General features: G+C 37.1%; 1 protein-coding gene across 2 annotated transcripts in view; it reads left to right on the forward strand.

Moving 5' to 3' along the window:
• CYTIP (cytohesin 1 interacting protein) overlaps positions 1 to 24,535 on the forward strand; it is an 83,225-nt gene that overhangs the window by 49,430 nt on the left and 9,260 nt on the right. The window contains exons 1-6 of one of the 2 annotated variants that reach the window (XM_019972490.2): positions 2,614 to 2,974; positions 10,607 to 10,656; positions 10,895 to 10,949; positions 14,885 to 14,987; positions 15,202 to 15,295; positions 18,084 to 18,153. In XM_019972490.2, coding sequence (XP_019828049.1) covers positions 2,798 to 2,974; positions 10,607 to 10,656; positions 10,895 to 10,949; positions 14,885 to 14,987; positions 15,202 to 15,295; positions 18,084 to 18,153 — 549 coding nt within the window. In that variant the 5' untranslated portion in view covers positions 2,614 to 2,797. Of the gene's footprint in view, positions 1 to 2,613; positions 2,975 to 10,606; positions 10,657 to 10,894; positions 10,950 to 14,884; positions 14,988 to 15,201; positions 15,296 to 18,083; positions 18,154 to 24,535 lie in introns of those variants that run through there. The other variant, XM_019972498.2, reaches the window with a different exon arrangement.

Here is a 24,535-nt window from a genome sequence, read left to right on the forward strand (position 1 = left end):
CAGGATTCTTGGCCCCCGGAGAAGATGAATTCAATCCGGGGCCAGAGACGAGGCTTGATCGCTCAGAGCTTTTGTGTAATAAAGTTTTATTAAAGTATAAAGGAGATAGAGAAAGCTTCTGACATAGGCATCAGAAGAGGGCAGAAGGTACCCCTCTGCTAGTCTTCAGCTGGATGTTATATAGTCACTAGCAGTCTGTTAATGAAAGAAAGGAATGTCTTAAAATTCAGAATGGCACCAGGCCCCTCACCCATAAGATGCATTTTGGGATAATCTTGGCACCAAATGGTTTATCCTGGGCCATAAAATGATTAACTTGAATCTTGAAGAAGGGCAGACCACCATACAAATATTTTCATTTACATAGATTAGGGGAACAATATCTGAGTATAACATACTGGTTTGTCAAGTAGGTTCTGAGCCAAGAGGCGGAACCGACTTGAAGACAGAGTCTGGGGGTAAATGCATAGTACATTAGCATAGCTTAAGACAGACATTTCCATAAGAGAAATGTATTGGTTAACTTCAGGTGAAACCAGGTGTCATTATGGCAACATAGTATTTTAAGAGAAACCTCCTTTTAAATTTGTATAGAGAAGGAAAAAAATATTGCTAGTTTGTTTCCTCCTGCCGCTTAAGAGAGATAAAAATGTCTGACACTTGCAGTCTTATTTCCTCCATTTGGAGACCCCTGGCCTTCCTGCCTGTTACCCTCTCACATGTAATTAACAAGGGTGACCATACTGGTATGTACTGGCTGAATGTCAAATTTGCCCTTGACTCTGATTTTACAGCCATGGATCTCATGATCTAAAATATTCTACTAGTTAAACACATTTCATAAATCTAGTAAAATTTTTATTTTCCAATTTCTGAATTTAATATATTTCTCTAGAATCTATTCTTTCAATAGATTTCTATAATTTATACTAGCTTAAGATTAGTATCACACAACTTGATTCAATTTTAACATCTGTCTGTAAAACCTGATTGTTGGTTGGCTTAGTGTCTTTATATCAGACAAACATGTCATTTATATTTGGTATCTTGAAATATTAAAATATTTACCTAATTTTATAAAATTCCCAGAAGACAGGTGGACTGCTGTCCTCAAGTAATAGTGTTAATTTACTTCATGTACCTTATAGTAACCTGGAGATACTTTAAAACTCAATCTCTCTCTCTTCTCTCTCGCTCTCTCTCACACACACACACACCCCATAAATGTCTTTATAACTGACTGTATTCATTAGTTGCCAAAGTCTCTACCACTCCCTTTTGTATTACACATTTGTATTATGTTATCCAACTGAACCTTGAAGGCATATGTGTTTGTCATCCCTGATTTAGATCTTTATAGGGCTTCCCTGGTGGCTCAGACGGTAAAGAATCGCCTGCAATATGGGAGACTTGGGTTCGATTCCTGGATTAGGAAGATCCCCTGGAGAAAGGAATGGCTACCCACTCCAGTATTCTGACTTGGAAAATCCCCATGGACAGAAGAGCCTGGCAGGCTACAGTCCATAGGGAAGCAAAGAGTCAGACATGACTGAATGACTTTCCTTCATTCATTCAGGTCTTTGGAGACATCATTTTGTTCGTGTCATTATCTAGTTCCAATCGTAATGAGTCATGCTGTGATAGGGTTTTAAAAATTTCCTAGGTGACTCCATCTCTTAAGCACCATTAACTCTGAAGATTTTATGATTTACATTTGGCAGATTTTGCTTGAGCTGAATTTGCTTTGACTTCCATTTTAAAGACTTTTGACTCTTTAATATTCTACTATTGAACTTCCCAATGATTTTGAAAATGACAATTCACTTTTTATACTATACAAAACTTCTCATTTTGATTTTATTTTGAATCTTTCTTCTATTTATGTCTCCTGCTCCTCCTCTGAAACTAATTTCCTTAAAACTGCATTTCTCCAACTTCCACCAATAAAAGCATCAGTGAAAGAGAGTAATTCACGTTGTTGCCCTTGGTGCATATGCATTGGCAGGGACCAAATGGAAATGTTCTTGTGCGTGTTTGGTTTGCCTGTTACTTTTATGCCCTCTCCATTCCTCCCTTGGACCACTTGCTGATGTTGTAACTAAGTCTAGTCTAAGACATGGCCAACTTTGTGCTCTAAATGTGCTTCCCCTCCCATTGCTTTTTGTAGACATGATGGATAATTTTAGTGAGGATGAACTAGTGGAAGTACAACCAGAGGAATGCTGAATGGTCACAGCCCAAGTGGCAGATATAATGTTTTTTCATGAACATTAATGAGCTAAGATGTACTTTGGCGAAAGTACATTACAAGGACTTCGTGAGAGGACATTGTGACTGGACCCTGTAGGTCTTGCTTATACCCATGAGGAATCAGTATCCGCACATCCTGACCTTTACACTACACTGGACCATGTTAAGTAGGAGAGTGGATGTCAAACAGAATTGGGGGAAATTTTTTTTTTCTTTTACAAAAAAGGTAGACGATGTTTTGAACACAACTTGCCATAGAACGTGAAAGCGTAAGAGTTCTGGCTGTTTGGAGAGAAAAAAAATATAAATCTATTTATTTTAATGCTAAAAACTAGCCTTCTCTCAGGGCCCTAAAGAAAAAAACACTGAGAAATGGGAGTGAACTGCAAAATAGTGTTTGTGTAACAAGTAACCTCAAACCACAGAAGTCACATGGGCTCTTTCTGCTTTGCTACTTTTGATTACTTGTCAGAGGGTTATACTTTTAGCTTCCCCCACCCTGCAAGGCCACTCAACCATGTGCTAGCTGGAGTTATCTTTACTCACAATGTCTTTACAAAAGCTCAGGAAACAGAACAGCAATGGCAATTTCATGGAGTACTGCGCTGGTCCAGGGCATAGCTCTTACTCCACACTCACAGGCAGTTTTACCGTGGATGATGATAATAGAAGGCTTCAAATGCTGGCAGATACTGTGGCTACTTTGCCTCGGGGAAGAAAGCAGGTATGAGTGCTATTTTTTACCTTTTACAGTGTTCTTGTTCTCTTGAGAGCAGAGTGATATGTTTGTCTGACTGCATGTTAAAAATGTTATTTCAGATCCTTTGAAATTAGTGGCTCAGAGTATGGGTAAAGAGAGAGGCAAGGAGCCCAGAGAACTCACACTCTAGTCATTAAGTCTTAAGATTTAAGACCATAAGAAAACATTCTTAAGCAAAACCTGAAAGAAGATTATTTTCTCACTACAAGAGGTATTCTGATGAATTAAAAATCATTAAGCATATCAACTTGAAGATGGTGTGTATTGTAGGCACAACCAGTTTGAGAATTATTGTTCCTTTTTCTTGTATGTCTCCCATTGAGTCCTTCCCTCCCAGACTCTCTCCCAGTCTCTAATAGTCATGTCAATTCATAATCCAAGGCGAATACATTATTTTTTAGTGTAAGTTTTGTTGACAAAATTATCTTTAGTTCTGAGCACTGGCATGTACCTCACACTATTGGGAATTAAGACTTTTATTGGATAAATGAGTGCAAGATCTGCCACTTAGTAGCTGTGGAACCTTGAGTAAGTCATTTTCTTCTCTAAGATTCAGTTTGCTTTTTTTCTGAAATGAAGATAGTAATAGAACCATCCTGTGGAGCTCTTCTGTGGTGTAAGTGAAGAAATGCACAGTGTTTAATAGAATGACTGATATGTAGTATGTGCTAAATAACTCAGTAATTATGTTATTATTTTAATTGTGATTGCAAAGTATTTCCCTAGAGAGGAAAACTCATTTGGGAAAATCCATGTCCAACTCGATTTATTGCAAGTTTTTTTCAATTTCCAACTTGTAAAAAAGAATTAAACCAAAAAATCTCTTTAGATTTTGGTTAGTTAGCTTGCTATAATGCTCCACGTACACATCTGAATACAAAAATATTTAGAATTTTTTTAAAGCATGAAGTTTTCCCTTAAATCTTGCATGCACATTGTATGTTCCTCTTAAGCCTTCTAATTTCAGGATTACAGAGTTATAGCATAGTGGAAGAGTCATGATCTTTTTTCAGGGATGCACATAGCTGATTCTTTGGTATGTTTCAAAAGAGATAAGGGAATAATTTGTTCTGGTTTGGATGATTGATCTTTTTCAATTCCAAAGTGCCTTTATGACATTAAGTTTAATAAAAAACATTCCTATCGAGTTACTGTCTGAAAATAAAGCCCCTGTGGGAAGTACCAAAACCTTTATTCACTTTTCAGGTGTATAGCAGTGTTGGGTGTATAAAGATGAGAAGGAAAATTTCCTGGCCTTATAGGGTTTACGATTGAGTAGACAGAACAAGTAGGTGTTATACAATATAAAGTAACATACATGCTCTAACCCAAGTACATGTCTGAATACAACCTTCAAGGATAGATATACTGGATATTGATGGGTATTCCAGAGCAAAGGAATAATTAAAATGCTGAGGTACAGATCTTGGGGCCCTTAGGGCAGTTTAAGTAACAGTACATCACTGTGTTAGGTGGACCCGATAAGTGTCTGTGTGGGAGAGGAGGGGAGACTTCAGAGCTGGGCTGCTTTTCATAAGACTTGGACACTTACCCCGAGGAAGTAGTAATCTGATCAGCACACAGGGAACCAACTGAGCATGACTGAATACAAGGTTTTCAGTCTAAGGTTCAGTCCAGAACCTTACTGTGGAAACTTGCTTGTTGGTAAGTGGGTAGAGACTAGTGGTGCGGGAGCAATTTTTGCAGTAGTTGGAGAAAGAGGAACTGAAGGAATGGAGAAGAGACACAAAGACTTGGCTGTGAAAAGCAGTGAAGAAGAGGGAGCCACATTTGGTTTTAAGTCTGAGTAAAGAAAGCATGAACTGCAAAGAAGCAATCAGGGAGGTTATGGGAGAAGATGAGAATGATTTAGGTATATGAGATACAGATGTGGTGTGTGTGTGTGTGTAATCTGAATATCTATGTACACATACACACACACTTCCTCACCAATTATTTTATTTATATGTTCACATCTTTTGTAAGTCCTTTCTTCTCCCTTTCCTCTTATTCTTTCCTGTGGTGAGACTCCTCCTATTTAGATGGCTTTTTGTTACCATTGTGAAATTTACTTAAGGAAAATAAAAAGCAAAACAAAGCATTTGTATATGATATATTTAATTCTGTACAATTATCATCAATGAGACTTGATGCAAGTTTATTCCAACCGTTTAGAATTTTCCAAATGGATGTTCATTTCCTTTAACTGGTCTTTAGAGAATAACTCTTCATTTGGCACTGACTGCATTGCAGGCAACGAGATCCCTGTGAAGCAATCCCACAGCAGGTGTTTTCTGCCCACTGTTATTTTCAACCCTTTCAGTGCTGACGTCAACAATTCATACTTCTTGTTATCGTTGGCTCTGGTTTCTGCAAAGCTGTATCTGGTTAGCCCGTAGTTTCAGATTAATCTTCAGAATCATTGGGGTGTTTGCACTCAACATTATTTAAAAATAGATTTCTCTGTGTTTATATTATCTCAATACCTGTATTTGTAGGAGGTGACATACTCCCAGTGCGGTCTCCTACTTTTGAACACAGTTTTAGGGAAAAAAAATCCCTGCAATGGAAAATGCTGTAGGAAGGAGATGGTATGAAGTAAGGTTATCTTGATGAATGTTGTGATACTGAGAGTAGCCATAGGCCTTACACCCATTTCCTCAAGGGCAGTAGGTCACCCTTGGAAAGCAGTTTTCACCGAATGCTATAGAGAAAAACTGACAAACAGAGGGGAAGACTGAATCTGCATTCGTGGAACCACAAACTGCTTCTCTTTGTTTGCTTTTCTTTGGTTATCAAATTATTACTAAATGGACAACTTCTGGAAGGGTGATTTCAGTTATAAGTCAGATATAGAATATTGTGCTGACTTTGTATGTATTTTTGAGATGGATTCTGCCCTTCAGGAGCTTTTATTTTATTTCTGGCCACACACTCATCTGTCACCAAAATTCCTAAGTGTTCTTGATGACAACAAGATATTTTGATCATTTAATGAATACTTTTAGTAGAAAACTGTTAACTTCATCACAAAAGAATTTGATAAGTATTCTCTAATCCATATTGTAGTGCGCTTAGAGAATATATCCAAAAATTTTTCTTGAAAGAGATTCATGAGCCCACAATAAGATTTTCTTGAGAAGCTGCAAAGTTGTACAGTATTTACATTCCGCAAGAGCACTTACAGTTAAGAAATTGAGTTCAGCTCCATTATTTTGTTAGCCTTAAAATATTTCTGCAGAGCCATGTTATTCTAAGCTTCCTGACTCGAAAAGGGGAAAAACCTGTATTCATGGAAGAATTGGGAGAATGAGGTAGGGTACTGGAAAGGGAGCAGAACACATAATTTGTGGACTTTTGAAACAAACAACAAAAATATCTCATCTGTGAATAGGTATCTGCCCCTTCCCCCACTCATGACACTTTCAGGAAATGAGTACACAGTGGGGAGAGGAAGTAGCAGGCTGTTACTTAGCAGCAGAAGTATCTACAGTATGAACCTACAAGCTCCTCTACAGGGCTGAATATCTGGCTCTGCTACAGAGTATTCCTATTTTTTGCAAACTGACTGTTGAAATATTTGGTATTTGTTTCCCACTAAAGAGGGACCTTGTGAATCATCTCATAGCAGCAAAAACTACGTTACATTTTTTGGTAAGCTTTTAAATCACCTGACTAAAAACCCAAGAGTGGGATCCTCAGCCCAAACCCCAGGCATCTTTATATTAGAAGCTGAAAAAAAGTGAAAGCGTTAGTTGCTCAGTCATGTCCGACTATTTGTGACCCCATGGACTGTAGCCCACCAGGCTCCTCTGTCCATGAAATTCTCCAGGCAAGAATACTGGAGTGGGTAGCCATTCCCTTCTCCAGAGGATCTTCCCACCCCAGGGATCAGAAGCTAGCAAGGGGTTAAGGAGCTTTGTCTTCTCAGGAGACATAATTGAATGTGTAGTTTGCAGCCCTGCCAAATTGCTAAACCTAGATTTCTCATATTAGATAATGTGTAATAAAAGACAGCTGTTGCCAGCATATGCTGTTTGTTGCATACCAGTTCCTCATTCAAGAGTTTTGGTGTCATCCCTCCAGCCCCGAGAAAAGACTCGGGTTGGGAGGGCAGTCTAGGGAGCAGAGACTCCACTGGTCAGATTCTAAAAGAAGGCTGCTCACTCCAGGGAGAGGGCTGCAGACAAAACTTGTTCTAAAATGTAAAATCTTTGATAAGACTTCAGACATACTTCTTTTCACTTAGACAGATAGTTTGGTTGAACCCTAAGAACATTCTTTTGGTTGAACCCTAAGAACATTCCACATTGCCTGAGTCTGAGAGTTCAGATCAAAAACAAGTAGGTACTGTGTCTGGATGTGGCATGTGTCAGAGAATTTGATGGTTTTAATTTAAATGTTAGGTGCCTATGACAGGCTCATTGCTGATCCAGAGTGGAAACTAATTTATAATTTGATTTAGTTTGAGTTTTTTCTTTTTCTCACTGAACCCAAGTCAGTCCACAAGAACTGAGTTTCTGCTCTGCATCTCATGCTGTGCTAGGTAGAAATTTCCATTTTAATCTAATTAGCTAGAGTAGAAAGGTTAGCCCAAGAGAGGTGGGGAAATTTCCTTTTCTACAGAGGTCTTGGATTTGTCTTGTGGACTTAATTTTGTATTTGAACCTATCTAGAATGATTTTTTTGATTTAGAAGGCAGGTTAATGGAGGATGAGATGAAATCTTGAGATTCTCATCAATGCTATGATTATTTGCTTAGCAAAGGTGTATTTAAAATTGGTGAGGAAAAAGTCTCAAAACTTTAAGAATTCATTAATTCCTGCTAAATGAATGAAAATGAACTATTCATTCATTTAGCAGTTGTGTATTTAATGTTAAGTGCCTATGACAGGCTCATTGCTGATCCAGAGTGGGAACTAATTCATAATTTGATTTAGTCTGACTTTTTTCTTTGTTTCACTGATGACCCAAGTCAGTCCGCAAGAGCTGAGTATCTGCTCTGCATATCATATTATTCTAGGCAGATATTTCCATGTTAATCAGGTCAATTAGCTAGAGTTTGACTGACTTTGTTTTCTATTAGTTCTTTTGCTATGGTTCTTGCTGTTTTAGAGTTAAGGTGGTTTTTTTTTTTTTTAATCCTTGTTTGTTTTCTTCCATTTTAAATTTTATTTTATATTTTTAAAAGTCTACCCTTGAGCTTTTCCTATGAATATTTAATTTAATGGACAGAGTTGAAGACTCTTTTATAAAACTTTGCATCTCCCACTACCACTTACTTGATTGTATTGTTATCTAGTGGTTTACTTCTGTTTTTCTGTTTAGCTGTTTATATGGTTGCATTCTATTCCAAACCCTGTGCTAGGTGTTGGGGTAGAAATAAAATGAATACATCCCCTAAAAGGCCCAAAGGCTACAAGTAATTCTGAACAGAAGTGAGGTATTTAATCCCATCTGCCCTTCATATAAGTATACATATATGCTTCCACATATATAAATATGAGACATAATCTGATGAGTATTGATAGCAAGAATAATGTTTTTAAATATAAACACATTATGATTTACAGATAGCATGATATGACCTACCTAAGTACTTTACATCTGAAATAAGGATAAAAGCCAAGCAAATGGAGATAATGAAAATAAATTAAGAAAATATGAGTACAGTATAGTTGAGAGGTTGAGAATGCTTGGGCATATCAAGTTTATTGTTCTCTTCCACGAGAAGGCAGCCCACTGCATAGCTGAATGGTCCCCACCCTTGTTAATGGTACTTATCAGGACAAAATCAGGCTGAAACAAACCATACAAACTATAATAGGCCTTCCACAGTTAGTCCTTATAAATTAAAAATAGATTGTTGTTCACTCGCTGTCGTGTCTGATTCTTTGTGACCCCATGGATGCAGCACGCCAGGCTTCCTGTCCTTCACTGTCTCCTGGAGTTTGCTCCGATTCATGTCCATTGAATCAGTGTTGCTATCTAACCGTATCATCCTCTGCTGCCCTCTTTTCCTTTTGCCTTCAATCTTTCCCACCACTAGGGTTTTTTTTTTAAGCAAATATAGAGAAATGTTTCCCCCCCTTCCCCCGCCCCGGTTCTGAGCCTTCTCTTGTTGTAGTCTTCAAGATGATATAAATGATTTCAGTCCAGAACTAATAAAAGAGGAAAGTATAATAAACTTATTATTATTGTAGGAAGATGTCAGTTTTTTCACGGGGTTAACAATACTGACTAGTGGCCAAATTCTGAACACTGAACCATTCAAGAAAATTTGTGAGAATGCTGGTATTTTATACTTGGTAATTCAAATTCCTTACAGTGATGTAGCTTCTCTAACAAATGCCTTAATGAAGATTTCATTTGTGCATTAATTTCTTCTGCACACTTTTCTCAATTTGGCTGTTAGCTTCTATTTTACCTTTATTTGTTTGGACTCCTGCATTATCTCCTGATATTTTCTGTAGTCACTGATATATAAGAAGCATAACAGGTTGCCACTTAAATAAACACCTTGGACTAACCAGTAGCATGAACTTCTGTTTTGGAACCCTGGACCAACACTTGAGAAAGAGCTGATTAACATTTGTTAATGCCTAAGCAAAGAACCAACACAAAACACACAAAACTCACTATAATTACCTTAAAAAAAAGATAATACCTTTCGGCAACTTTTCCTTTATTTATAATGATAGACTGTATCCCGGAAGCTTATCTTTAAATGATCTCTTCCCAAAACATGCAGAGGAGTAAAGTGAAAGTGTTAGTTGCTCAGTCCTGTCTGACTCTTTGCGACCCCATGGACTATAGCCTGCCAGGCTCATCTGTCAATGGGATTCTCCAGGCAAGAATACCAGAGTGGGTAGCCATTCTCATCTCCAGGGGATCTTCCTGACCCAGGGATCAAACCCAGGTCTCCCACATTGCAGGCAGATTCTTTACTGTCTGAGCTACCAGGGAAGCAAAAGTTTATGCCATTTACAATGTTTATACCATTCTGAAGTTCCTTTCCTTTCTTGGATAGAAATCTTACTGTACTCTTTTAAAATGATTGCAAAAATAAATCATAATAATTGAGATTTTGAGTCCCTCATTTTACCCAAATTATGCTTCTAGTTATTAGATGATTTTATCCTTCTAAAAACAGCAACATATTGAACTATTACAATAAACAGTCATTTCATCAGCATCTCCCCAAACTATCAACTATTTGGTTTTATATGTCATTCTATGGGTGTTATTTTTCCTTTGGATTTCAGTGTGATTATAAACTGCTGCGGTTAAACTTTCAGAGGCTATTTTAGATACAGATTAGATATGAAGTTCTTTTTGGAAGCTTTGGAATTTTGCAACATTACATTAACTCTTTTGCCATAGGGTGTTATTATCGAAGCCTGTTTTAATCTTTCAAATGGAATACCTGAATGGTTCCTTTCCCAGCTGTCCTTTGCTATCACTAGAGAATGGAAATTACTGCCTTTCTGTAACAATTTCCCAGGAGTGGGGCCAAAGAAGAGTCCTTTGTGATTTAGAACATTTTACAGTTGTGTCTTAAGGATCTTTCAGTAACTGTGTACTTTTATTTTTCAGCTTGCTCTGACAAGGTCAAGTTCTGTAGGTGACTTTTCCTGGTCTCAAAGGTAAAGAATTTCATTTATTTTTTGGTGTCTCACCAAGATGTTTAGGAACACAGCTTTCCAGGATGTTGATATCACACACACACACACACACACACACACACACACACACACAGAGTCATACATACTACAATTTATACAAACGTCAGCTATTTTTTATTGACAGTTATTTTTAATGATAGATATGTGCCAAATGTGACACTTTATCTTCATTCCTAGCTTTTTTTTTTTTTTTTTACAGAAAGCTTGTTATTGTGGAAAAACAAGATAATGGAACATTTGGATTTGAAATTCAGGTGGGCAGTTTTCAAATTTTCCAGACTTTTAATTAAGAAAAGTGGCACCGGCAATGTCATGATATTTACAAAGAAAGAATGAAGTCGAGCTTAGGGATTGATAGAGGCTGTGACTTGTGTTCTATGTGTGGCTGTTTTTGGTAGTTTTTCGGTTTGTTGGGTACCATCAAGGAAAGAAAACATTCAAGCAGATAAAATAATCACCCTGAGATTTACTCAACTTCTTGTTTCTCTTTGCTTTATTATTCTTGTCGGTCTGAGACTGATCAGAAATTCTTGCTATCAGTCAGCTCATAAATAAGAGAATGACGTACTCTTTATAAGTGAATCTTATATATTTGCATTAGTGATGGGTTTTGCCTAATAATTTCTTATAGTGTGCATCAGATTTTGCCTACACTTCAGTATTCAGAGATAGTTGAAGGAAATATATTTGTGTATATGGACTGTATTCATTTATAGTTACTATTACATTTGAAAATACTAAAGTTTTCATATTGGACTCTATGAGAAGTTTGTACTCTTTTCCTTAGTGATAACATTTTATAACTATTATTTGAAAATACTTAATATTTGGCTCTATGCATGTATTGCCTCATGCTGTAGGAAATTTTAAGTCTTTATGGATTTCTATTTAAAAGCCTAAGAATTTAATTTCTTATTTGCTGTCTGCTTTTTCACGGCTATATTTGTAAATATGATGCATTAGGTCAAACAAAGTCTTGTCTAATTAAGCACAACAGAGTAGTTTAAGTATTACTGTCTTCTTTTTCCAGTATACTTTTGCATTTCTTTTAGAAGCAGTCTGCATAATCATATCCTCATACAAAATATCAGTTTTTATATCTTAACTTTGGTGCTGGCTTCAGAAAACTTTGGTGACTAATTATCAGCACAACAATTGGAAACTCAGTGTGTTTTAAGATTAGGAACAAGAGGCTGCTCTGTAAGATGCATTTTAAGAATAAACAAAATGGAACTTTAGCTGCAATGAGCAGGGAGAAGGCTCTCAGAGAAAAGAAGAGACCTTCTCCTTTCTGAATTCTACTTTTGAATTTGGTGAAATCTCTTTCTTTCATTGGGCTTTAGAAGCATAGTACTTTCTCTTATTACTCATTCACATGAAACACTCCCTATTCTGTATTGTAGAGACACTGTGCTTTTTGTGACCACTTCTTTTCAAATGAGAATTATGCCCAAGGATGTGCAGTGATTGCTACTGAAAACAGGAGCAGAGACTACTCATTTATCCTTACTTAATGTGACCAAGGAGAATCTCTTCTCATCTTTCTATAGACATACCACTGCTTCTCCCACATTTCTCCTTCATACCATAAACACTACATGGAGCAAGAATCAAAACTTTCATTAGTAGACAGCAGGTTATAGCGGCCTGAACCTTTGTGGATTCACGTGAATGATGGCTTCACCTCTGGACTGTAGCGTATTATTTTAGTGATGCAAGGGTCCATTCCTCCGCAAATTCCCTATGGGTGTATGCTTTCCATTACTAGCTCTATGCATTACCTATTTCCTAGTACTCACAAGGTTTATAGCGATTGTCAAATAGGGGGCATGCTCTGAGAACATTTTAAAGGCCAAGTAGAAACTCATATACCCTTATTGAGCCTCCATTCATTAACACGTGTTTGGGTCTTGGTCAGTGGGGCACAGGGCATGCTGGGAGAGAACAAGTCGACCTCCTCTGGTTTCCATGGATGTTAGTGTTTTGCTGATATGGAGAGTAATGTAGCAAGACCAGAACACAGACCTTAGATTCATTTACAACTGAATTTGTATTCTTTCAGTGCTACTTTAGTAGGTTCTTAGGCATTTTAAATGAGATAACATATGTGAAGTACTTAGTAATGTGCCTGATTTCAGTAGAAGGTAAGCAAATGACAAGTGTTAGAATGAAGGCATGAGAAAGTAGTGCACTTTTGTGTCTCTAGGAAATGACTGAGCAAAAGAAAAATATCCAACTGATTAGTTCTTTCCAAAGCTTTGGGACCTCTGCCTATCTCTAACCACAAATTTTACACCTGTGGCAAACATATACGCAAGTGCATGCTACATCAATTAACGTTTCCCCTTCACGGTACTTACTTTGCTTCCTGGACATGGAGCATAAATTCTCACTGCTAATGAGAATCATTGTAACAGTGGTTTCCCAAAGGAAGGTCTCTCATGGCTTTGGTCCATGTGTTGTGTGAACCAGACCATGCTTCATTTCTGGAAGGGCCTGGGCAGTGGCAAGAAGATTCCCTAGCCAAAAAAAAAAAAAATCTGTTAAAGGAATCTGTGATATTGATGGAAAGTAAATTCAGTTCAGTTCAGTTCAGTTCAGTTTGCCAGTCATGTACGACTCTTTGCGACTCCATAGACTGCAGCATGCCGGGCTTCCCTGTCCATCACCAACTCCTGGAGCTTGCTCAAACTCATGTCCATCGAGTCAGTGACACCATCCAACCATCTCATCCTCTGTTATCTCCTTCTCCTCCTGCCTTCAATCTTTCCTAGCATCAGGGTCTTGAAAGTAGATTATATGAGCTCTAAAAGTCTCATCTGCCTTTAAGATAGGGGGACTCTAAATGCCTTTCAGAGTGAATAGAAATCCCTTCAAGGTTAACAAAGTCAAGTTTCTAGAAGTTTCTTGCATTGATTGACTTCTGGTTCTGCTGGTTCTGGAAACTGTATGTCTAAAATATAAAGGAATGGACATTGGACATTAGTTTTTCCACAAGGAAGCAGTACTGGGATGTGGTTTAATTTTAGGAAACAGATATTAGGAAGACTTACTCAGAATGCTGATTTTGATTCTAAATGGAACTAGACCTCATAACTTAAATATGTGAAAAAGAAGAATATAGATCACTGGGCCACTCTATTCATCAAACACTGGTGGTGTGTTCTTGGTACAAATCGAAAGGAAAAACAAAACCAAGTTGCTTTTGCCAAATTGAGGCAAGAGGCGAAGCATAACTTTTTATCTTTTAGTCGAGTGGCTAATAAAGTGGTGAGTATTCAGGGCAGGTGTACCAACGAGCGTTCAGGAATGAAGATAATTGAGTCAATTATAATACTTTTGAATTAATGAAGGGCAGATTGTCATTATTTGCAGAACTCTGATTTAAAATAATTAATGTTGGCATATCTCCCTTGCTGGATGTGTAATGTTTCCTACGCTCCTGTAATAAGTACTTTAGCTTGGAAGAACCACATAGAGATTTTTCTCTCTGCTCTTGCCTACTGCTGTTTTATCCTACTGGGGAAATAGAAACTGAATTTTTCTTGTTAAATACACAATAGCAGTAGGTAGTCTCTTAGGCATGAAAGTCTTACATCTTAAACCAGTCTTACACTGCTTTCTTTCTTAAGAGAGATGTGTTTTTTTTTTAACATTTATTCATTACTTTTTGGTTGTGCTGGTTCTTTGTTGCTGTGTTGCTTTTCTCTGGTTGTAGAGAGTGGGGACTACTCTCTAGTCTCAGTGAGTGGGCTTCTCATTGCAGTGGCTTCTCTTTTTGCAAAGCACAGGCTCTAGAGCATGTGGGCTTCGGTAGTTGCGACTCGCAGGCCCTAGAGCACAGGCTCAGTAGTTGTGGCACATGGGCTTAGTTGCCCCCTGGCATGCGGGATAATACCGGACCAGGGATCCAACTTGTGTCTCCTGCATTGGCAGGCAGGTTCTTTACCACTGAGCCACCAGGGAAGCCCCAGAGGTGTTTTTTTATGAATGGGGTCAGCTACACAATGTGTGGGAGAAGTGTCAGATTGGTCCTTATATTCAATTTATACTCAGAAAAGCTTCCCGAATTGTTCTTTGTACTTATGTATCATCATGTTATGTAAGGTAATTGATAATGCTTAATTTTTTTTTGACAAATAGATTTTGAGTTTTTTAATAGTAATTATGTATCTTTCTCATTTTACAGACTTACAGGCTCCCAAACCAGAATACCTGCTCCGCAGATATGTGCACCCTGATCTGCAAAATCCAGGAGGACAGCCCAGCACACTGCGCTGGTCTGCAAGCTGGTAAGTCAGAACTATGCTTATGTTTGGAATTATTTAAATAGCAAGAAAAAAATTTTTTTTTGATGGTGAAGGTCAGGATGTGATTGTTGCTTTGAATTTCCTCAGCTCCTTTATTTTGCCAAGGTTTGGGGCTTGTGTGTTTTGTTTAATATGTGGGTCAGGAAAGATTATTTAACCAACCATTTTAACGCTCGTTTTTCTTGGCATCTCCCAGGTGATGTCCTTGCAAAAATCAATGGTGTGAGCACAGAAGGCTTTACCCACAAACAAGTTGTTGACCTGATCAGATCTTCAGGAAACCTGTTAACGTAACTATCTGGTTGCTTCCCATGGGGCTTAAAAAATTGTTACGGTCTCTCATAATGCCTGTTGAGTGAATGAATAGGTTTTTTGTTTGGGATCACAAGGGAGGCAGCGCACCATAGCTTGGGGATATTGGTTACAGACGTTTCTATCAGTTCCTTTTGTTTCTCAAGGTTTCCTCAAACTTGAACGTGTTGTCAACATCTGAAGTCAGAAGGCATCAGTAGCCCTATGTCTGAGTGGGAAGGATAGCATTTTAAAAATTTTATTTTTGATTCACAGTCAATTAAACTGGCCCACATTCTCTTTAGACAGAGAGAAATGAATCCAGTTTCCGTGGCTGACATAATCCTGTGGTTAGAGCAAACGAAAGTTCAGAAGGGCTGAGCTTTTTCTTCTTAGACCACCAGCCAGTTGTTTTTCCCTCCTAGTGTTCTGTCTGAAAGAGCAGTCTGCTCAGCCCTCCTGCCCTGCAACATGCACACTGACACCTGCTGCTATTCCCAGTTTACTAATGGGAGGCTTGCTTCCCCAGTAGAGATTCAACTGACGTTTTCACCCTTAGAACCTAATAAGACAAAGATGGAATTCAGCCATTCATTAAAATAACATTTATTGAGCAAATACTATATTTCCAGCTCTGTGATAGGCTCGGGGAGACAAAGACACTTCTATTGCTTTATTAATTATGGAAAGAGATAGGTAAGAAAAGCCCGCAAAAATAAGATATTTTGATATTTAAATTATGATAACTATTATGGAGAAAATAGAAAAAGGGATGGGATAAAACACTGAGTGAGAGGGCTGCATTTTTAGCTTAAGTGTTAAAAGTGGTCCTTTCTGAGAAGGTGAATTTTGAGCTGAGAGTGAAATGATGAGAAGGGATGGTTCGATGAACTCCTGGTGAGAACATTTCAGGTAAAAGAGAGGTTTGAGTTATCAAAGTAGGCTTGGCATGTTCAAGGGATAGAGAGATAGCCAGAATAATTAATTGGTGGCTGGTGAATTAAGAAGAGTAGAGTAAGAAATGAAGACAGAGCATTCTCCAGTAAGCAGAGCAAGGGTCTCACCAGTTAGGTTTAATAGTTTATAATTTATTCTGATTATCTCATTTATTCTTTACAGTCATCTTGTGAAGTTGATTTTATTCCTATTTATAAACGAAGTGACTCAGGCTGAAATGAGGTTTAGTTAAAACCAACCACCTAGTAAGTGCCTGAGCTGGGATCTGACCATCTGCTCTGGATGCCAGGATCCTTTCTCCAGCTATCCCACAGCTGTTCCTTGCAAGCTGCCAATAAAAAATTCCCTGGACACTCTTTTGTGGTTCTAGTCTAAAACTTCAAAGGATGTTTTTTTTTTGCGGGGTGGGGGAGGTTGTGTGAGAGTAATTTTGAAAGATGACTGGTGGTGGAAGAGGCCCGTGTCCAACTCTATGGTTGCTATGAGTTCAGGATAAAGGATGGGGACCACTCTAGCTCCAGAGAAATTTCAGTCCATGAGGTAGGAACATGTTCAAGGGAACGTGCTGGTGGTTAGAATCAGAAACCTGTATTCCAAGTGGGTTAAGTGGGCAGACCGCGGGTGTATAATTAGAGTAGTGGGTGGAGGCAGGTGGAAATCCAGAGGTCAGGGAAATGAGAGACAGTTTGTACAAATACTGAAGACAGCAGCCAATCTATGCCTACAGTTCTGCCCACAGATATCTGTTGCTTGGGTAGGTCGGATCAACAGGAAGGTACCAAACAGATTCACATGGATCCTCCCTAACATCTAGAGTCAAGAGCCCGTAATGAGAAAGCTGATGTGTTGGCTTGCTATCATCTCATTGTCTTGGGTATAATGCTATTGGAAACAGCATTATACCCAATAGATTGCATTTAATATTATTATTTTACCAGGCCTTGACAAATTTCTTGCATCTTTATAGAGTTACAGCTTATTTATCAGAATGACTTTGAACCAATACTTAAAAAGATGCTTAGTTTTGTAACTCATACATCATATTTATCTTACTCAGAATGATGGTTTAGTAGTCAAAATAAAGTCTTCTAACTTGAGCCCACAAAACAAATAAATCACTCAGGATAGAACAAGTCTCTTTATTTTTAGAAAGGCATTTGGTACAGGGAAAAAGAACACCATTAAATTGATAATTCAAGGATTAAAAGTTGTACACTTAAAAGTTTTGAGATGAGTCATTTGAAAGTTAATATCTCAGTAGTGTTGATCCTATTTGTTCTAGTTCTAAATTTCGGGCAATTTACAAAGGTAAAATTTTCTAGACTCTTAAGGTAGAACAGGTTTTCCCATTTCAATACGTAGTTTTTTGATTTCAATTTTTGAAAGGCCCTAGTGCGGGTTTTCAATTGCTGTATTCCTCATGCTTAGCATGATGTCTAGAGTCTGGCTCATAGTAGATGCCCAATGAATACTCACCAAATGAAAGAGGTGGTTCAGCCAGACCACACAATATGTTCTAGTAGAGAACAACCATCATTGCCCTAGAGTGGCTTCTATAAAATGAGCTACAGTTTACAAATAAACCAGGGCCTTTTCTTCTAGTCACCCTCTCAAAAGGTGTGTTTTTTTTTTTGCCATATTCGTTCTTTGAATGTTGTTAGAAGGTTTGGCTTACATCCAGATACTTGAAGTGCCATGAGAATGGTGACATTTATGTTGCTTTTTGAGGACAGTCTGTGCTCAGAGTGTAGTACTTCGTAAGGGATGGTGCTTGTTTGAGAGAATCACTCATGCTATTTCCCACCCCCCTCCTTTTTTTTCTTAAAACAGGATAGAGACTCTTAATGGAACAATGATTCTCAAAAGAACAGAGCTTGAGGCAAAGCTGCAAGTTTTAAAGGTAATTTAATTTAATACAGTGAGACAAATTTTTCATCCTTGAATGTGTGAGTGGAAGAATAAAGATCTATTTGAAGAACTGAGATAGCCCTTGAAGATGAAATGTCGTGATGAGTCTAAACTGCTGAATTATCAAGAGCCATACAATTACCTTTGCAGGAATATTAAATTTACAAACCAGGGCAAATCACTTCCTTCCTTCCTCCTTCTGTGTGTCTATGGGGCTCAGAAAGGCAACAGGAAAGCACATCTCCTGAAGAAGTTTTCATTAATGCACCTGTGACCTCTTTTGATTTACATTCTGTTTGGGAAAAAGCAAAGATGGAGGAGCTGTCATTTTCCCAAGTGCAGTATATGTGTGTAGGAAGGCCTGGGATTTTCGTTTTCTGTTGTTCTCCCATTTCGCCTCCTTCTTACTACAAAGATCAAGTTCCTCTACTCCTGTGGATATCTTTGAATCTACTTTTGCTGGCAAATACACTGTCAACTCTGGAGGAGAAATTGAAGTTTTCAGGAGATACTGCACAATGCAGGATGTTCAGTGAATATTCTCTGGGCTCTTTGAGGGTCTTAAAAATCTGTTTCCTAGAGTGAGGAAGTTCTGGCAGGCCATGAAATCTAGGACCTCACTATGTGCATCTTAATTATTGAGCCCAAGAGGGTAGAGTTACCATATTTCTGTATTATCTTGTATTCCTCCCTTTTCCCACATCTAATTTATCAACAAGCCCTGTTTTCTTCTTTCTCAACATTAGTTTTATATTCTTATCATTTTGCTTATTCCTCTGATCTTTTGAATCAATTTAGAAAATTCTTAAAAAAAATATCCTCTGTTAGATTGTGATAAGAAGTGAATTGTCTTTATAGAATAAATGAGATCAATGAACATTTTTATGATTTTTGCTTTCCTTACTTCAAACACAGGGTCTGTGTCTTTCCATTCAAGTCGTTTATATACTTCAAAAACATTCTGTATTTTCTTCATCCATTTTATATTTACACTGATTATACATTATATATTATATAATGTATATTACATATGCACTGATAGATTTATTCCTATATAATAAATAAATTTAAATTGTATTTTTAATTAATAAATATAATTATTTCTAAATTTTTCTTGCTGTAATTAATGTGGTCTTTTAATTTTTCAATTGCTTATTGCTATTGATATTTATATAAAGTTTTAAATCCAAGAGTCTTGCTGAACTCCCTTTATTCTGGCTATATGTTTGCAGACTCCCTTGGATTTTTTATATAAACATATTATCTGCACATAATAAAAGTTTGCCCCTTTACTCCCAATTATTCAACTAGTTTATTTTTTTCTTCTCTTATAATATTGGTTAGGACCTTCAGGATATTGCAAATAGTGAGTGTTAGTTTTCAAGTTAAAAAAAGTCTCTAACATTTTATCATTGAAGTTTTGTAAGGAGTAAATAGCTCATCATATTATCTTTAGGTTTTTTAAAACTGTCGAAAGCTAATTTGTTTCTGCAGAAGAGAGTCTGAGTGAAAATCTTTTTTGAAAAAGTAAAACTGGCTGTTTCAGCCTTTTGTAAGAAAAAAAGGAAAGAAATGTAGAATATAAGCTAGCAATGTTATTTAAAACATAAGTGAAAAATAGGTTTATATTTCATGGAATAAAGAACTCTCTTGCACAACTCATATTTGCATGTTTATAAGCATTTTCTGTGCTTTGAACATTTTCTCTTAAAGTTTTAATATACATACTTTATTGTTTTTCTAACCTAGAAAATTTTCAACACCTCCATCCTCTCCCAGAATATCACGAATCTTAACATCTTTAAACATCCATTTAAGACTCCATCTTCCTTATTATTGCTTACTTTAGAAAATTCTATCAATTTTCAAAATAAAAAAGACAGGTTTTTATTCCTAACTGCTGGTAATGAGCAAGCATACCAGCCTGTGAAGTGATGGCCTTGCCCAGTTTCTCATATTCTGTTCTTTACTTTTGGGTTCACTTTCCTTCTTGCCATAGTGTTTCTTTCAGTGAGAGTGGGTGGGTCTTTATTGAAAAATATTTATTTCACTGCTGCTATTGAAAGAGTTTTATAAGTAATTGGATTATTCTAAGGTGATGTTTTGTCTCCTTAGCACTTTGATTCTATTGTTCTTTGATATTTTGTTTGTGAGGGATCTCTTGTTTATCTTTTGTAGGTAATTTGCATTTTCTATATTTTCTTCTAAAAGTTTAAAGTGTTATTTTTTAATATTGAAGTCTTTAATTCACTTAGAATTAATTTTTTATGTAGTATAAGTTAGGATTCCAACTTTATTTTTTCTCTTTGGAAACTCAGTTCTCCCAGTACCATTTATTTTATACAGTCTTTCTTTTTCCCCAGTGGATCTGAAATGAAACTTCTGTTTTGACACTAGCTCCATATATGAATGGGTCTTACAGGCTTCTAATTCTGATTCATTGATTAACTTGTTTCCCTTAGACTCAGCTATTCTACCTTTGTAATAAATATTGATGTCTGATTGGGCAAGATTTTTAGGTTATTCTTGGCTCTTTAATTGTCTGTGCACATTTTAGAATCAGATTGTCAAATTCTATAACTAATTTTGGAGTTTCGATAGGTAGCATCCTTTTATATAGATCAATTTGAGGAAAGCTGGTATCTGTATGCTATTGAGCTTTCTTACTGACAGACTATCTCACTAGATAATTTTAAATTGTTTTTTGTATTTCAATAAGGTCCTATATTTTTATGTAGATAGATCTTATGAATCTTTTATTAGATTTATTCCTTTGTAAAATGATTTTTATTGTCATATAGTTACTTTATTAAAAATATTGTTTTGAGGTTTATGCATAGCTGTGTGAAATAAATTTTTCTATGCTGTTATTATACTCAAACACTTTGCCAGACTATAAAATTTCTAATTATCTATAGATTATTTTGAGTTTCTCATGAAGATAGTAACTATCTATTAGGAATGATATTCAGCCCTTATTTTGCTATATTGGGTAAGGTCTATAATACAATGATGAATAGAAACTAAACTAGTAGGCATCTTTGCTTTGCTCTTGATCATAAAGGGAGTTCTTTTGACTCTTTCTTATTTCTAGGGATATATTTTTCATGTTAAGAAGGCTCCCTTCTATACCAAGTTTGCTGGTTTTTTTTACTTGTGTAAAAAAGTGCTTGCATATTATCTTGTATCAGATACATTTTTTTTCTGTAAGTGTTGAGATGGTCTTATTTATTTTTAAAAATCTGTCAGTTTGATGAATAACATTTAAAGATTTTTTAATGTAAAAACACCCTTGCATTTCTATAATAAATCCATAATTTACATAAGTATAATAAGTATAACATAATTATGTAAATTATGGTCATAATTTATATTTTTTATATACTTGTAGATTTGGCCTGCTGACATTTTCTTTAGAATTGTTGAGGGTAACTTCATTTTACAGGTAGAATGGCCTGTAATTTTCTTCTCTCAGACTATCTTTTTTTTATCTTCTTTTTTAGTTTTGGTATCGAATTTACTAGGCTCTTAGCATGAGCTAAGGAATCTCTTCCCCTTTTTGTCCTCTGGTAGAATTCTTGTAACACTATCTGAATCACCTGGCCTTGGGGTTCTTTTTGATATGAATACTTCTAAACTTGGTTTTGGTTTCTTTATAAGACTGCTCGAGGTTTCTGCTTTTGTTTGTTTGTTTGCTTGAGCCGGCTTTATTGAATGATGTTTTTGCTAGTAAAGTTTTGAAATTTTCAAATTTATTGCACAAAGTTGATAATAAACATTCTATTTTCATCTTTTTCTTTTCTAACAAGCTGTGCTTATGTCCCCATTTTCATTTGTACTACTTTTTATGTCTTTTTTTTTTCCCCCCCTTGGTAATTCTCTCTAGAGGATTTCCCATTTGGGGATCTTTTCAAAACCCAGTATTTCAATTTTGGTCAATTATCCATCTTTTTCCTGATTGCTTTTAAGGAGTTTTTTGTCTTTCCTGATCTACAGCTTCACCACAGTCTCATTAGGCTTGGATTCATTTCTAAATTTATCCTGCTGGGAACTTGCAGTGTTCTCAGTTTTTGTGACTTTCTTCCGTTTGGGGTAATTATCAGCTTGACCTCTGTGAATATACCTTCCTCATCATTCCCTGGATAATCTTCTGAAACTCCTGCTAGGCGCATTTCAGAATCTTTTGATTTACCTTCCATGCTTCTTAACCACCCTTTCAGATTTTGTATCACATTATGTTTTTGTTTAATTTTTTAACTGAAGTATAATTGATTTGCAATCAATTTTGTTAGTTTCAGGTATATAGCAAAGTGATTCACTGATACATATATATGTGTATGTATCTACTATATCTGCATTCTTTTTTCAATTCTTTTCATTGTTATGTTATTTTTTAATTCCTTTGTAATATCTTCAGTAATGTTGTCTGTGTTCTGTATAGAATGTGTTCTTTCTATTGAGTTTTAAATATTAATTTTTTATTTTCAAATAATTCTTTTTCATGCCTATCTTTTCTTTTCTTCCTTTGTTTAAAATTTCTTGTTCTTAGGAACATCACATTTCTCTTTCAGGATTGCAAATACTCTTTATTTTAAAGTCTTTGAACACTTTTCTGTTTTTTGTTTGGAGAGAATTCATGCACTGATTATCAGTTTTGTTGTCTTTCTTATCATTAAACTTCTGTGGAGTTCTGGAGAGTGTGGATTGCCTGCTTCCCTTGGCCTCTCTGTGCCACTCAGTGTGAGTTGGGCAGTGGCTTCTGCTCTGCAACTCAAGACTTCCAGTACAGAGCCAGGTCTGGCAGCTTGGATGCCTTCCCTGGGGGCCAGCATGCAGCTTGGGTCGTGAGGCTGCGTTCATGCGCTCCTGGCCCTGTGGGTACATGCTTTCCATGAACTATAGTCACCCTTAGCAGCTTTGTTCAGCCTCTTTTTCATGGTGGTAGAGCTTAACCAAGGTTCTTCTCTCAAGCGGGAAACCTGTCTTTGTCTCTGCCTCACATAGGGTCTAATTTTCTCCTGACTTCTTTCTTTTTCTCCAGGTCTAGTAGAACTTTGGGTTCATTCCTGTTCATCATCTTTCATTTCTGTTGCCTTTCTAATCTTGTAATTGTGAGGTTTCCAGCTCATCACTTGGGCTAGAAATGTCTGGATCTGACCTATTAACCAGAGTCAGGTTGGCTTCCCCTTCACGCAGTGACATTTAGTTTGTGCATCCTGCTGCGTCAGTGGCATCGTGTCTCACAAAGGTTCCTTGTGTGGCCACGACCTCTTCTTCAGAAACAATGGTCCCTTTTGAGCTAAATTTTCAGGGATTCCCTTTCTTGTGACCTATGATTCAAATGTTTGACATGAAAACAGCACATCTAGTGGGCTAACTGAGGGAGCTATTATCTGATATTTACTGAGTTTGTAGTCCTTGGGAACCATTTTGCTACACTGAACCTTTATTTTTTAATCTGGAACTTTTAGGACCATTATTTATGAAAACATGATAAAAGTAGTAAGTGTTAGTTGCTCAGTCATGTCTTACCCTTTGTGACCCCACAGACCATAGCCCATCAGGCTCCTCTGGCCATGGAATTCTCCAGGCAAAAATACTGGAGTGGGTAGCCATTCCATTCTCCAGGGGATCTTCCTGACCCAGGGTTCAAACCCAGGGTCTCCTGCATTGCATTGCAGGCAGACTGTTTTCTGTCTGAGCCACTAGGTAAGCCCAGGTGGCATATAAGTAGTAAAGTGCCATGGAAATGTTTATCTAAAGTCTCATGGAGAATGAAAACATTGGAGACATATTCAACCAAATATCCAGTCTGTGACAGCTGAGTGTTGCTTCAGGAAGACACCCTTTCATTTATTCAACATTTAAGGAGCAGCTTCAGTATGATAGGCACTGACCTAGGCACAGTGAGCTGAGCTGATGTGGCCAAGTAGGGTTAGATCTCACCTATGCTTCAATTTTCTTCTAATAATGAGAGGTTGCTGCTGCTGCTGCTAAGTCGCTTCAGTCGTGTCCGACTCTGTGTGACCCCATAGATGGCAGCCCACCAGGCTCCCCCGTCCCTGGGATTCTCCAGGCAAGAACACAGGAGTGGCTTGCCATTTCCTTCTCCAATGCATGAAAGTGAAAAGTGAAGGTGAAGTCGCGCAGTCGTGTCCGACTCTTCACGACCCCATGGATGGCAGCCTACCAGGCTCCTCCATCCATGGGATTTTCCAGGCAAGAGTACTGGAGTGGGGTGCCATTGCCTTCTCTGAATGAGAGGTTAGATTTGTCCAAATACACCACTGTGATGTTAATAATAGACCGAAACAGACTTTGAGCAAAATAAGGAAGCTTCAGTACAGACTAAAAGCTCTTAGTCACTTTGACAC

This window comes from Bos indicus, chromosome 2 (genome assembly GCF_029378745.1).
Source record: "Bos indicus isolate NIAB-ARS_2022 breed Sahiwal x Tharparkar chromosome 2, NIAB-ARS_B.indTharparkar_mat_pri_1.0, whole genome shotgun sequence".
NCBI lineage: Eukaryota > Metazoa > Chordata > Mammalia > Artiodactyla > Bovidae > Bos > Bos indicus.